Raw genomic sequence first — 16,937 nt, 5'->3', positions numbered from 1 at the left:
ATATAACTTAACAAAAGGAAGATAAACAATTCAATCAAAAAATAGGCAATGTACCTAAATAGATACTTTTTGAAAGAGGACATACATAAGGCTGAGAGACATATGAAAATATGCTCAAAGTCACTAATCATCTGAGAGATGCAAATAAAAAAAAAGCAATGAGGTACCATCTCACACCTGTCAGAATGGCTATCATCAACAAATCTACAAATGACAAATGCTGGAGAGGATGCGGAGAAAAAGGAACCCTTGTTCACTGCTGGTGGGAATGCAAACTGGTGCAGCCACTGTGGAGAACAGTATGGAGTTTCCTCAAAAAACTGAAAATGCAACTCCCATTTGACCCAGTGATCCCACTTCTAGGATTATATCCCAAGAAACCAGAAACACCAATCAGAAAGGATATATGCACCCATATGTTCATAGCAACACAATTTACAATAGCTGAGATTTGGAATCAGCCTAAATGCCCATCAGCAGATGAGTGGATTAAAAATCTTTGGCACATCTACACAATGGAATACTACGCTTCTGTAAAAAGGAAGGAACTCCTACCATTTGCAACAGCATGGATGGAGCTGGAGAGCATTGTGCTAAGCGAAATAAATCAGAGAAAGATAAATATCACATGCTCTCACTCATTTGTGGATTATAATGAACAACATAAACCGATGAACAAAAACAGACGTAGAGACAGAGAAGCATCGATCAGATGCTCAAAACTCAGAGGGAAGGCAGGGGAGGGTGGAGGTGAGGGGGAGAGATCAACCAAAGGACTTGTATGCATGCATATAAGCATAAGCGATGGATGTGGACAACAGGGGGTGAGGGAGAGGGCAGGATTGGGGGGATGAGAGGACATTGGGGGGGATAAGGACGCATTTGTAATATCTTAATCAATAAAGGGAAAATATATTTTAAAAAAAAAGACTTGAGAAGTTTGTTTCTTCTCTGGGATTAGTACCTTCTCTGGTAATTTTACAACCAGCTTCATTGTAGCCTCTCTACTCTCTGTAATTCTTTGAAATGTTTGAGTGAGGCTCCTCCTCTGATGAAAAAATGGCTAGATGAGCAAAAAGTGATTTTCAATCTTGAAGTAAACAAATGAATTCAGAAAAAGCAGGGTGGTAGAGATCACCAATGACCTTGCATGCATATAAGCATAATCAATGCACACAGAAAATAGAGGGGTAAAGGCCTAGGCTCTGGCGCAGCGACAACCTGGGAGAGTTCAATGGGGGAAAAGGGGGGCATGTAATACTTTCAACAATAAAAATTTTTAAAAGATTGTTTTCCTAATTCAGAGTTCAGCAGATAGGAAAACAAAGTTGTGTTTTCATATCATTTCCTTCATTTTTCTTAATAATGTACTTTCTCTTTTTCTCCTCTTACTTCATTTACCAGTAACCCAAGGGTTAAAAAAAAGGTGAAAAAACTCTAGTTTCTTTCAACATTCATAGTGCCTCAGGTATTATTATCATTTCATGATAGAGATCCTCATCTCCATTTTTGTTTTGAGGAAACTGACATTTCAAACAATTTAGCCACCTGTCTAGGTTACTTAATTGAAATAACTGAAAAAGCACATAATTTAAACATTTCAAAGTCTAAACTTTTTCTAAAGTTACACACTTTTAATGTGAAGAGTACTGGTAGTTTCCTTCATTCCGAATCACTCTTATAACCTTCCTGAGCAAGCCTCAGATATTGTCATGCAAGAGATTCCTATCCACCAAACTGCCCCATCAGGGAGAAGAATCTAGGAGAGATAGGAATGAATAAAGATAAACTAATCTGTCACCTTTGATTAGTATTTTTTATTGTTTTCTAATTTAGGTTTTCTGGGATGTATTTTGGTTTGAATCTTCTTGTTTAAATTTTAGCATCACTGAATGAAACTGTTGCATTGACTACTTCAAGGTTATTTTATAGAATCACAAACTCTTTTGAAGAAATATATTTTACTACATAAATTAAAAAAAAGAACAACAGTATTATTTTGTAATACTTATTGTGCTATTAATGCTCCATTCAGATCAAAATATGATAACTTTAGGCTTAAATGCAGTTGTCTTTCCTACATTCAATTGGGCAGCTTCATTCTTTTCTCACAGCCTCATATTCTTCCTACCATTCCATAAACTCTTCTTTATTATTCTATTAATGTCACCATCAGTATTATCTAAAATATATATTTTAAAGACCTCCTAGCTGAATATCTGATTGCTCCACAAAGAAGAAAATATAGTTTTCTTTATGTATGCCAGTTGGCATAAGGAGATAGCTAGTCAAAAATAACTTTATTTCATGTATTTATTTATATTTATCTTTATTGTTGAAAGTATTACAGATATGCCCCATTTTTTAGCCCACTGACCCCATTCATCCCTCCTTCCCCTCCCCCACAACAGGCATTCACCACACTATTGCTAGAAAGGATTTGGAGAAAATGGAATCCTCATGCACTGCTGGTGGGAATGCAAAAAGGAACAGCCATAATGGGAAACAGTGTTGTTTCCTCAGAAAATTAAATATGGAACTGCCATTTAACTCATGATCCCACTTCTAGGAATCTATCCTAAGCAGCCTGAAACACCAATTAGAAAGAATGTATGCACCCATATGTTCATAGCAGCACTATTTACAATAGCTAAGATCTAGAAACAGCCCAAGTGCCCATCAGTAGATGAGTGGATAAAAAAGCTGTACTACATTTACACCATGGAATACTATGCAGCAGTGAAAAAGAAGGATCTCCTACCCTTTGAGACAGCATGGAGGGACCTGGAGATTGTTATGCTAAGCGAAGTAAGCCAATCAGAGAAAGAAAAGTATCACATGATCTCACTTATATGTGGAATCTAATGAAAAAAATAAACTGCAAACAAAATAGATCCAGAGACATGGAAGCATGGAACAGACTGATGAATCTCAGAGGGAAGGGGGGGGGAGGGTGTGGGAAAAGATTAACCAAATAACTTATATGAATATATGCATAACTCAAAAGTTAAGCTCAAAAGATATCAGATAGAAATCATTTTATCTAATTAAAGCACACTAAAGAAAGTTATTGTATGAGGACTAAAAGCTAATGAAAAAAAAGAATATATATATATCAGTAATATTCAGTTGGTCTTATAATCCAGACCCTTCCTTTCTTCTTTCTAAATATGTTTCTATTTTCATGACTAGACGGCATGACAGAATCCATTGGGTGGCAGTAAACTCCATTCCACTGATCACTAATAATAAGATTCTCCTGTTCTGAGTGACTCGCTGACAAAAAATAATATCAGTTCCATTGTGGCAACAGCATTGACCATGCAGAGATCTAAATGATGAGCAAAGCTATACAACTGCTAAGTGAGTTGAATATAGGCTACACTCTTCTGCTTTATTTTCAGAAATTTCTAATCATATTTTTAAAATTTTTATAGACTTAACATGGTTGTAAAAAAGGTAGATAGGGTTCAGTGCTAAATGTCTCATTTAAATTGAATGAATGGAAAGAGTGACTGTTACTATATTCAGTATCAGCAAGTGAACTAAAAGGCTCTAGTGTTCAGAGAGGAGCAAATGCAGTGAAAAGTGCAATACCACAGAGATCGCCTTCATCAGACCCATCCAGGCAGTCCCTTCTCCCATTGCAGAGCTTCTCTGGCTGCAGGCAGACTGAAGTGTCGTTAGCACAAGGGTACTTGGGTGGTCCACATGAGAAACTGTCACAGTCGTCTTCATCGGACTGATCTTCACAATCAATATCACCATCACACACCCATGCTTTGTTGATGCATCTCCCTTACGAAAATAGAAAGGACATGCATTTAATTTTTTGTAATTAAATCACTGTAATAATGAGTGGTCATCACTGTCTTCTGTCAGAGCCAGAACTACTTGCCATTAGCAACAAATCTATTTGCTGACAGTATCACAGTTTATTTGAATGACATTTCAATGGTTCTTGTCCTGGTTATTAAAGTGGCTCTTAGTGTTAAATCTTGAAATTTTATTTAGTTTCAAGTTACTGGTCTACCTTATTTAAATAATCCTGTGATGAACTGAGAGTTTAATTACAGTCTTTAAAGGTATATTTGTATATAAGTACTTCTCCAAACTTTAAATTTAGGTAAATGCTATCAGTATCTTTTGGAATTCTAAATTTAAGTAAATACTTTATCTTTGCAAGAGAAATGTCCTTCTATTGACATTTATAACTTCAACATCTAAACTCCTCACATCCAGACTTATGTACATGTCCTTTCTTAAAAGAACTAGAGGCCCGTTGCACAAAGAGATTCATGCAATAGGCCTTCTTTCCCCTGGCTGCCGGCACCGGTTTTCCTCCTGCACCCGGGACCCACGCCTTTGCTCCGGCCACAGTGGAGAAGCCAAACTTCTTCAGTCTTCAGTCCTCTTCAGTCTTCAGTCTTAGCTCAGCGCCTGCATATGCAAACTAACCTCCATCTTTGTTGGGTTAATTTGCATACTCATCCTGATTGGCTGGTGAGCATGGTGGAGTAACACCAATTTGCATGTTTTTCTTTTATTAGTGTAGATATACAGTGTTATTAAATATATTCATAGTTAAGGTATAATACAGACCAGATTTATGGAAATGGGTATTTATTGACTTGGAGAAAAAAAAGTGATTACTATTTAGCCAGCATGTTTCAAAGTAACAATGTGAAGTACATAGAAAACAATGGTCATTGTCTAGGTAAATCTTTTTTTTCACTGCAAATTATTCCTCATTTCCATATTGTTTGCATTTTTCATCTAAGTTATTATTTTTCTGGATTATCCACAGTTAAGGTGTTATGTGAATAACATAATGTACCATAAGATAAATAGTAGTTAATGACTAAATACATATCAATATCTCATAAAATGACTGGGGCAAACAAAAAAAATGAAATATATTAGAATGTATATGTCCAAGAGTCATCCTCTATAAATGTCTTCTTAAATCTTACAGGCTGCTAAATTTTAAGTAAAATTCTGATGAAAAGATATTTCATTTATGTAAATATGTTAATAATGTTTCATACTATTATAAGTCAATTAAGAAGAAAACAGAAATGATCAGTCCCATAATTAATATATATTCATTTGATAATATTCAACATTATTAATCTAAATACTCTTAAGATGGATACTTCACAAATAATAAATGTGATATAAATGGAGAAATAGCATATGCTCTTGCATCCACATTATAAATAAAATGAGTAATGTTATTATTTTATATCATTCTGGAAATATGGTCTAATGGAGCAATTAGGAAATACAAAAAAACGAGGTGTACAATTAGCAAAGAGTATTACTACCTGTAGTTAATATAATCATGTAAGTATAAAATCAATAAAAGTTAAATAAGGACTATAAGAAACTAAGGATTCCCAAAATAAGTAGGTAGTTTCAAAATTTATACAAAAATTAATAAATTTAATTTATACAAAATGATTATAGTAGAAGAAACAATTAAAAAATCTACTATAAAACAAAGTATAACTACCCAAAATACTGTCGAATTTGCATAAAGAAAATTTAAACGCCTACAAAAACAACAACAAAAGAAGCATTGCATAAAGATATAGTTTGGTCTTAAAGAACAAGACTTATCACTGTAAAAATATTATTTTCCCAAAGTTAATATGATTCCAAACACAATAGTAACAATACTATTACAATCCTATTAGCTTATCATAAACTTAAGAAAATGAAACTAAAAATATCTTTAAGTCAAAAAAATACAAAATATTTATAAATAGGAACTGGATATTGGAAATATTTAGCAGTGTTTTGAAGAAGCAGTAGTTAAAATATTTCATAACAGAGTATCAATAAACATATCAATAAACAGCATAGAGACACAAAAATCCTCACCCTATATAAAAGTCTAATATGCTAAGTGTCCAGTCATACAGTCGGCCATTCAACCAATCAAAGCATAATATGCTAATGATATGCTAAGGCCACTCAACCACTCACTATGACGTGCACTGACCACCAGGTGGTAGACAGTCGACCAATCACTATGACGTACACTGACCCAGGGGGAAGATGCTCCATCCAGTAGGTTAGCTTGCTGCTGGGGTCTGGCTGATCGGAACTGAGTGAGATGGGCCAGACACTCCCTGGAGCCCTTCCATGGTCCCTCCCCGACTGGCCAACCTCCCGCATCCCTACCTTGCCCCGATCATGCACCAGTGGGGTCCCTCAGCTTGGCCTGCGCCCTTTCGCAATCTGGGACCCCTTGGGGGATGTTGGAGAGCTGGTTTCGGCCACAGCCCACAGGCCAGTCCGAGGAACCTCACTGGTGCATGAATTTGTGCAGCATGTCTCTAGTTTATGTATATGGTTTTAATATATAAAATTACAATTCAAAATAATAGCAAAATTAATTACAAAGTTAATGACATTAGAATCATGGATTAGCCATTTGGAGGAAAAAAGATAGAGCTGAGTCTTTACTTGATTCTTACACCAATATAAATTCAAGATAGATTAAAGAGGCATTTTAAATTAACGATGATAAACACAAAAATATTCTAGCATAAAATAGACACTAAAACAATAACTTAAAATGGTTATTACACAATCCCAGAAAACATAAAAGACAAATGATAAACTTGATTTTATTAATATTTTTTATTCCACATTACAACAATAAAATCTGTATATAGATAATCTGAATATCAGAAAAAATACTATATTTAACAAAAAGGCATATTTCTTTAAAATAAATGGGCTCTTACAAATCAATAAGATAAAGATCAATAACTCGAATACAAGTGCAAGAGTCATAATCTATATACTAATAAAAGGGTAATATGCTAATTAGACCAGGTTGACCGGACATCTTCCGGACGTCTGACTTCCTTCCAGACAAAGTCACAGTGGCAGGGGCCGAGGTAGAGGCAGTTAGGGGTGATCAGGTGCCCAGGGAGCAAGTAGTTAGGGGTGAGATCAGCAGTTGGGGGAGATCAGGCCGGCAGGGGAGGGCAGTTGAGGGTGATCAAGCTGGAAGGGGAGCAGTTAGGCAGCAATCAGGCCGGCAGGGCAGTGGTTAGGGGGCTATCAGGCTGGCAGGCAGAGGTGGTTAGGGGGCAATCAGGCCGGCAGGCAGAGGTGGTTAGGGGTGATCAGGCAGGCAGGCAGGCAAGCAGTTAGGAACCCGCAGTCCTGGATTGTGAAAGGGATGTCCGACTGCTGGTTTAGGCCCAATTTCATAAGGATTTACTCAATAATATATTTATAATGTCTTTTAAAATACTGGCCTTTAAATTGCAAGGTTTTAATTTTTACCTTACCAACCTTTAATGCCACCTACATATTTCATAATGTTTGGCTTCAATTTAATTCTGTAAATATTTATTGACTATGATGTGCTTGCCTAGTTGCCAAAGAATGTGGAAAGAAATAAAACTTTCCTGACCCTATGGAGCAATTAGTCTAGTAGTGACAAACATTCTAATATTGAGCATATAAAAATAATACAAGTAATGTAATTATCACAGCGTGCTGTGGAATTTCGCAGAGGTAGAACGTATGTGTGATTGGAAGGTTGAGATAAAATTTACTGAGATGTTATTTGGAAAGGGGTTTTAAAAGGTGGCTGTAAATATCACATATGAGAGAAATAAAGGCATTATATATAGAAAGCTGTCTTCTGTGTACTGTTTTAACATTCAAATCGCACCCTCTTGGGGGGGGTGGATACAAGTAAAGCAAAAAGAGAGAGAAAAATGACAGTTTAATAGCATGGTGATTAATCCTGTTGTTACTCAATGGAAATGTGTCAGGGCATTGCTGGTGGAAGTAAATCAACTCTTCCTTAATTTGTTGCTCTTCCATTTCTGAGTGGATCCACTAGAAACTTATATTTTGTATATGTATGCTTTATTTTATGCTAAACATTATTTTCTTAATAATGTAGTTGTAAGTACAAATTTTCATCAGGACTATATACAAAGAAGCATGTATACTGAGTTTTATAGATGATTTTCTATAGTAAATTTGAACATAGGCAGCTTTAGCTTTATGTGCTGAATCTAACTCACACATAAAATGTAACCCCTATGTAAATATATAAAGATGGAAAAGAACCATACTTGTTCCAGAAGCAATAATAAGACAGTTTGGGGGGACACAGTTTATAAAATGTTGATTACTAATTCAAGGAGGGCCCTTAAATTTTATGAACAATGGACAACCATTGAAAGATTTTGAGAAGGTATGCATTCAGGTTATAGCTTATGAAGTAAGAGGAAGCCAAAGTTGTGTGAATAATGGGTTAAAGATAATAATTGCCAGGAGAAAATAGTAGGCCACATAATGGTCTTATTGTGAAATAATGCAGGCTTCATCTTAGGCTTTTATGTAAATAGAAAGAATGAAATGAGTGATGTTAGATAACTTGTAGAGGTAGCATTAGAACTTGGAAAATGATTACAAATTAGGCGTGTCAAAGGTGCTTTCTATTTTAAACCCACATGTTTAGAGGATCGAATATGTTCCTAACAGAAATAAAAAATGAGGAAGAATTTCTGGCTTTGGGGAGAAAGAAGAATATTTAGCATAGCATTGAAAAAAAATGGGTTTGAAACACGAGCCAATTTTCAGTGACAGAAATTTTGGAGATGTTTACCTAGAGGTGATAGTTGAAACTTTGGGAAGAGAAAAGTTTGTTATAGACACCTTGCAGAAAGATGAGAAAGAGCAAAACAAACAAACAAACTTAAGAGAAAAATCTATGCAATGCCGGATACATATTATGTACTCAACAAATATTTTTAAATTATGTAAAAGGAAGAGGCAGAGGAAGAAGGGTAAGTGATCATAAAACAAAACAAACAAAAAAGAAATCTAAATGGTAAGCGAATAAAGAGGACAATCCAATGTGAGAATTCATAAGAAGAAAAGGTTTCTGGACCATCAATAGATTTTCTGAAAAAGAAATAAAAGAAATTGGTCCCATTTACAATAACATCCTAAGCAATAAAATGCACAGAAATAAAACTTAATTTATTTGAATTATCTCTTCTTTGAAAGCTATGAAACATTGATGATAGAAATCAAGAAGACACATGCCAAAACCGGTTTGGCTCAGTGGATAGAGCGTCGGCCTGCGGACTGAAGGGTCCCAGGTTCGATTCCTGTCAAGGGCATGTACCTGGGTTGCGGGCACATCCCCAGTAGGAGATGTGCAGGAGGCAGCTGATGGATGTTTCTCTCATCATCGATGTTTCTAACTCTCTATCTCTCTCCCTTCCTTTCTGTAAAAAATCAATAGAATATATTTAAAAAAAAAAGAAGACACAAATAAATAGAAAGGTATTCCATGTTCATAGAGTAGAAGAAATGATACTGTTAAAATGTCAATACTACCCAAAGCCATCTGTAGTTTCAATGCAACCCCTAAAAAGATTCCAATAGCATTCTTTACAGAAATAGAGAAAAAAAATTCCTAAAACGTATATGGAACTACAAAAGAACACAAAGAGCCCAAGAAATGCTAAGAATAAAGCACACTTCTTGATCAAACTGTATGATAAAGCTGTGGTGATTAAAAGAATATGGTCCTGGCATAAAAACAGGCCGACAGACAAGTGAAACAGTGAAAGGCGCACCGCCCACCTCTCCGGGCGGTGCGGGAGGAAGAGTCTGGCCACTGGGCTCTGGGATCTCTCTGCGCCCACTGTAGGGCCTGGCCTCCCCGGAGCGGGTCCTAGTGTCCGCACCGGCGGCCACCGACCACGGGGGAGGTCGTGGGAGCAGAAGGCCTCACCGCCTGGCTTTTTCCTCCCTTCCCCCGTGGTCGGCTCCCGGCTTGCCCGCGCTGGGGCTGGGGGTCCATGCGGCCCTTGGGGCCCAGTCAAGGGGGGGCCGGGGCCTGCGTGGGCCAGCAGCCAGGCCCCATGAAGCACGGCCTGGCCGTGCTGCTGGTGGCCTTGGGCATCGGCTCCCCGGCCCACAGCGGGAGCCCAGCGCAGGCTGCCACCCGCCCTCTGCCCCCTGGGCCAGGCCCACGCTGGCCGCGTGGACCCCCAGCCCCAGTGCGGCAGCGGAGTGGGGTGCGTGCCCTAGCCCGGGGAGGCTGCCATGCTGCAGTGCGCCGGCCCCGTGGGCCGGTCCTGCTCCGGGCAGATGCTGCTCTTCCGGAGCCGGGCCGCTCCACCGGCCGCACCCCGTTTGCTGGGCCTGTGCCGCCCAGACACGCCGCTCTGGGAGTCCTGGTCCGCCCGCAGGCTGGCTGCAGATGCTGTGCGGGAGGACCATCCTGCCTTGCGGCATGTTCGAGCGGCAGCAGCAGGAGCCGGGCAAGGACTGCGCCCTCCATCTTGCCTTGGGTCCTCCATTTTGGGACGGTGGCATGTGCTTCCTCACGGGAAGAAGCCGCTGCTAGCCACACCCAGGATTTCTCTGGATTAACCAATAATGATCAAGGGAAGTGCACGCCATCACTATGACCACATCCTGTACTGACTCGCGTCTGCCCAATAGGCGGGGCCCACAGTCCCCTCTCTTGCCCTCACTCTACCCCCCTAAAAACCCCCTGTCCCATCAGGCCTCCCTCTCTCGGCCACTGGACTTTCCGTTGTGTCAGTGGGTCTGGTGAACGGGGAGCGCTAGCCGGCTTGCATTTAAGGACTCTTTGCTTTTGCATCGGACTGACTGGCTCCCTGGGGGTCTTGGGAACCTTGAAATCTGGGCACAAAAACAGAACTAAGAGGTCTGAAATAAACCCAACCATATGTGGTCAACTAAGAGTTGACTAGGGAGCAAAGAATACTCAATGGAAAAAAGACATTCTCTTCAATAAATGGTTCTGTGGAAATTGAATATTCACATGTCAAAGAATGGAACGACTCTTATCTTACATCATTCAAAAACACACAAAAAAAATCACTACGTATTAAAGGCTTAAATTTAAGATCCATAACCATAACACTCCTAGAAGAAAACATAAAAAAAACTCTTTGACATGATTATTTTGGAAATGACACCCAAAGCATAGCAATAAAATAAAAAATAAAATAAACAAGTTAGACTACATCAAATGAAAAAATTTTGCAGAGCAAAAGAAATAATTAACAAATTAAAAACACAACCTGTGGAATGGAAAAGCAATATGTGATAAGGGATTAACATCCAAAATACACAGAGAATTCATACAACTCAGTATTAAAACAACAAAAACCTAAGGACAACAAAGGACCTAAATAGGTTTTTGCAAATATGTACAGGTCCATGAAAAGATGTTCAGCATCACGAGTCACTAGGGACATGTGAATGAAAACAACAATGAGATATCATATTACACCTGTTAGAATGGCCACCACCAAAAAGACAAGAGGTAACAAATGCTGGTTTGGATATGAAGAAAAGGGAACCCCTGTGCACTGTTGGTAGGATTGGAAATTTGGTACAGCCACTACGGAAAACAGCATGGAGGTTCCTCAAGAAATTAAAAAGAGAATTTTTATATGCTCCATCGATTTCACTTCTGGGGATACATCCAAAGAATATAAAAACACTAACTCGAAAAGATATCTGTAACCCCACATTCATAGTAGCATTATTTACAATAGCCAAGACATAGAAACAACCTAAGTGTCCACCAGTGGCTAAACAAAGAAAATGATATATATACACAAATATATATTAGAATACTACTCAGCCATAAAAAAATGGGGAAATCCTACCATTTGCAATAACATGGATGAACCTTGAAGACATTATGCTAAGTGATTTCAGTCAGAGCAAAACAAAATACTGGAAGATCTCACTTATATATGGAATGTTTTAAAAATCCCACCAAATCTATAGAAAAAAGAGATCAGAGGTGTGTGTGTGTGGGGGGGGGGGTGGTGGTAATTATAGTAAAGTGGTCAAAATGTAGGAACTTCCAGTTATAATAAGGTTATAATGGCCTTTAGGCCAGAACCCCATCTTCTAGTAATTCGCCAAAATGACTAACACAAAGGGAAAGAGGAGAGGTACCCACTATATGTTCTCTAGGCCTTTTAGAAAACATGGAATGGTTCCTTTGGCCACATACATGTGAATCTACAAGAAAGATGATATTGTGGACATCAAGGGAATGGGCACTGTTCAAAAAGGAATGCTCCACAAATGTCACCAGGGCAAAACTGGAAGAGTCTACAGTGTCACCCAGCATGCAGTGGGCATTACTCTGAACAAGCAAGTCAAGGGCAAGACTCTTGCCAAGAGAGTTAATGTACGTATTGAGCATATTAAGTACTCTAAGAGCCAAGACAGCTTCCTGAAACGTGTGAAGGAAAGATAGGAAAAAGGAGGAAGCCAGAGAGAAAGGTACCTGGGTTCAACTGATGGGTCAGCCTGCTCCACTCAGAGAAGCACAGTTTGTGAGAACCAATGGAAAGGAGCCTGAGCTGCTGGAACCCATTCCCTATGAATTCATAGCATGATAAGTGGGAAAAAAATAAAAAAAGACTTCTGTGCTGATAAAAATGTTTCTCTTAATTGAGTGGAAATGTGACATCCCTTCCCCTAAAGGATAATTAAAGAAAACTTGTATCACCCTAACCGGTTTTGCTCTGTGGATAGACCGTCAGCCTGAGAACCTAAGGGTCCCGGGTTTGATTCCAGTCAAGGGCACATGCCTGGGTTGTGGGCTCGATCCCCAGTAGGGGGCATGCAGGAGGCAGCCAATCAATTTTAAAAAAGATTATAATGACTATAATTAAATTTCTGTATGATATATCAGAATGTTAAGTAGAATCTAAGAGTTCTCATAACAAGGAGATATCTCCTCTTTTTTAATTTTATCTATATGAAAATATATTTTACAATATATGCACTCTCATGCTGTGTACCTTAAACTCATACAGTGATGTACAGAATTATTTCTCAATACAACTGGGAAAAAAGCCCTGTCTGATGTGGCTCTTGCACGAAAGGTTGCCGGTTTGATTCCCAGTCAGGGCACATGCCTGGATTGCTGACTCCATCTCCCATAGGTTTAGTGGAGGAGGCAGCTGATCAATGGTTCCTCACACTGATGTTTCTCTCTCTCTCCCTCTCCCTTCTTCTCTCTATAAAAATCAACTAAAATTTTTAAAAAAATAAAAATAGAGCTGTAATAAAAGAATAAAAGGTTTCAAGGAGAGGACACGTGCTCCAGTAAAAGAAGTCAGAGTGCAGTATTAATCTTTCAAGGTATCATTCATTAAGCATGCACTGTTCTAGGCATTTTTTATACATTATATTGATGTGATCATCTCTAATTTACTGATCAGGAAATTGAAGCTTAGAGAGGTTCAATAATTTATTTGAACTCATGTAATTACTAAATGGTAGATCAGGACTCAAGAATGAGAAAAGTATGGACTGAAATATCATTCCTGTTAACCACTGAAACAGCAATTTCCATTAAAGATGGGGACTGGATGTTAGATTACAAACAGTGAAGGAATGAGTGAGAGATAAGGCATCTCAATGTACTACAACAGTGATTTAATAAAGGGAAGAAAGGAGACAGGGAAAACTAATAAAATGTTTTTGCAGTAATTGGACTAGGTATATTTATAGAGCAGAAGAAAAATTTGTGTAGAGAATAAAACTGAAGACATAAGCAAGAAAACTGACTAAGATCCCATAGGAAGTAGAAGGTCAAGGGATCAATATCTATAGAAGAGCCCTTCTGGACAGTATGGAGGCAGTATTCTTCTTCAGAGACAGGATTGAAGGGAGAGAAGAATAAGCATGCAGCAAAGGGTTTAAAACTGCCACTGGGAAGAATCCAAAGAGAAATATACAAGGCTCATAAGAAATAATATGCAAAGCATTCTGTTATCTTTACAACACATTGGAAATGGAGAGTTCACCATATTATTTCTGTCAGAGATAAATAAAAGTATCCCATGGGGTTGATTACAGGAAGAAAAAAAAATAGTGCTGTGTTTAGAAATTCTTCATACACAATTCATCATATAATTCTAACAAAATCACTATTCCATTGTAGGATATTTTTAGTTCTAATTATCCAGATAGATTTTTAACAATGATTAAATTCACCATTTCACTTTGTATTTACTGCTATAATAATGAAAGGAAAACAAAACAATCTAAACATAGAAAAGAATAATGCTTTGCCATTCACAGAAGCTCACAGTGGATTTTCATTACACAGAGGATCAGAACAGAATAGAATGTTTATGAAACCACTGTCAGAGTTAAATCACCAAGTCTGTCAGTTAGTTCTGCTATATTATTTTGCTAAAGATCACATCATCCTTAACCCTAACCCTACCCTGACTGGAAATGTGTATGACTTTTCCAAAGGAATCTAGAGTGAAACGTATATATGGAGGTCACTACCAATCTATCACCATTCTTGGAAAGAGAGCCAATTAAAAGAGGAGACTGTACAGGTAAGAGCTTCTCCCTCTTTTTCTCTAGTCACCTATTCCCTCTATTCAGATATGAACACGGACAACTGCAGATACGAACACCTGTTCATCTCTCCTAGCCTCCGTGTCCAACCCAAAGCAGCACCCAGCTTCACTGTAGCTCACCATTTGTTATTTTGTTTTATATCTGCTAATCAGAGATATATTTTGTTTGTTAATAAGGCTACACATCTCTCATTTTTTTCCTGTTATATCATCACCTCTATGTGTTTTAGCAGTAGAGATGGGATTTAAAGTATTAATTTACAATTCTATCTTCATATGCATTTTATTCTTAAATCTTCTTAATGACATTAAAGTAATTCATTGTATGAATGAGCTGTAATTCTTTAGTTCCCCTATAGATGGGAAGTACATTATTTCCAGTTTTATTTTATTAAAAATGCTGTATTGAAAATCTTTATGCATATTTTTTATACACTCCTGCTTTCCTTTAAATGGATTTCTAACCGTGGGCATGATGTGTCAAATTTATTTCCTATCAACAGCTGTGGAATTATTTAGCTCATGACCTTTCTATCACTATATAATATCTGATATTGTTTTTCCTTTTCAAATCTGAAGAGTGGCATTTCTGAAAATCTTTTCTATTAATGGTGGACTTGAAATTTCTTCTCCCAATTCACTAACTAAAATATAACTGCAAATATCTGTTCTGGGGTGTGAGAGACTGGATGTCGGAGGATATATTTCTTTTTTAAAAAAATATATTTTATTGATTTTTTTACAGAGAGGAAGGGAGAGATATAGAGAGTTAGAAACATCGATGAGAGAGAAACATCGACCAGCTGCCTCCTGCACACTCCCCACTGGGGATGTGCCTGCAACCCAGGTACATGCCCTTAACCAGAATCGAACCTGGGACCTTTCAGTCCGCAGGCCGACGCTCTATCCACTGAGCCAAACCGGTTTCGGCGAAGGATATATTTCTTGATCAAGTATACGTTCTTTGAAGTGGAGGGTGGGTGGGAAGAGATCAACAAATGAACTTGTATGCATATATGCATAACTTGTGGACACAGACAATGGGGTGGTGAGAGCCTGGGATGGGGGAGCAGGCTGGAAGAGGTTAATGGGGGGAAAAGGAGGACCTATGTAATACTGTCAACAATAAAGATTTTTAAAAAAATAATATGTTCTTTGGAATAGAAAATGTTAAATGATAATGGTTATACTGTACTTTAACTTCATTTACCTCTCTCTTATTTATAGCAATAAACATCAGCATTTGTATGTTTTAATGCTAATAAGAGGCAAGTTATTATGTATAAAAGAAAATACATTTTAACCACCAAATATAAGTTGATTACCTTGAAAACTTTAAAATTCTCAAGCTAGCATTTAGAAATCTTTGAAAATAAATATGAACTTCAATTCAATATCTTGGGTATTTTAAAGGTCTGCTAGCTTGTATAAGTGAGAATTTAATTAAAGTAAAATTTTAAATGTCAAAAAGATTAGAGATGTGCACATATTTATAATCCAATGCTTATATCAGTAGTTCATTTTAATGTCTGTAATATGCATAAATGTCTATTATAAATACGCATACTAATTGCAAATAATGGCTCCATAAATAGTTTGAAACATTGTGCTTTACTATACTTAAACTACAGATTAAAATACAAGTAATAACCCCCAAACTAAGACCCTTTATTTAACAATTGAAAAGAATCACATAATTGTGAAAAACATTATTGGAACATTTTTCATTTTGGAAATATAACTCCTTCACTAGGAATGGGCATCAGAAATATTTATTTCTCTATGCCCATGTTTAAGCTTATATTATTTTTATTTCTTATTTGAATGCTTAATTGTAACCAGAATATGTGTTTAAGAAAATAAACACGATTCATTTTTATAACTTTGAATGCCCATGGACCATGTGGTTTCCAGAGTGTTTGCTTAATCACAGCTATGATAACCTTTGTCTTACCTTTTGCTTCAAATACTTAATAGAGAGCAAAATAAATCTTAAGAGCTCATAATTTAAGCAACTCAAAGCAATTTCACAATAAAAAGAAATTTCAGAGATGATTCATGAACATATCCTGAAATCCGTAGAAAATTCTTTCCATGGGTTATTTGGATATTAGCTATTTCACTAATTATACCACAATAGTTCATTGTGATCTATTTTTCTCTAATCCTCAACTCAATCATCTGGTATAGAGAGGGAAGTAAGTTAGTTTATCATGTCAGGTGAACCCTACTGTTGTAAGAAAACAAAAGGGAAAAATAATATTAGTAGAATACCTTCATAAAATAAATAAATAAAACCTTAGCAACTCCTTCAAAACAAATCAAAGGTCTGAATGACAGTCATCACCTTCATTCCAATGGAATCCAGCAACAGCACAATCATATTTAGAAAACTAGTTGGGAAAAAAATGTAAATAATTTTGTCTTTCCTTTCTCGGCATCTTCATTACATTTTATGGTGAGCATTTATTTATGTCCATGGATTTTGCTGTT

The 16,937-nt window shown here is 37.3% G+C and overlaps 1 protein-coding gene and 1 pseudogene across 1 annotated transcript in view; one reads left to right on the top strand and one right to left on the bottom strand.

Moving 5' to 3' along the window:
* LRP1B (LDL receptor related protein 1B) overlaps positions 1 to 16,937 on the bottom strand; it is a 924,684-nt gene that overhangs the window by 641,154 nt on the left and 266,593 nt on the right. Inside the window, exon 18 of the mRNA XM_059704885.1 lies at positions 3,598 to 3,798. Coding sequence (XP_059560868.1) covers positions 3,598 to 3,798 — 201 coding nt within the window. The remainder of the gene's footprint in view (positions 1 to 3,597; positions 3,799 to 16,937) is intronic.
* Positions 11,958 to 12,704, top strand: LOC132237996 (large ribosomal subunit protein eL21-like; annotated as a pseudogene).

Source organism: Myotis daubentonii, chromosome 7 (assembly GCF_963259705.1).
Source record: "Myotis daubentonii chromosome 7, mMyoDau2.1, whole genome shotgun sequence".
Lineage (NCBI taxonomy): Eukaryota > Metazoa > Chordata > Mammalia > Chiroptera > Vespertilionidae > Myotis > Myotis daubentonii.
Note: the sequence above shows the minus strand (reverse complement) of the source record. Positions and strands in the feature narration are given on the sequence as shown.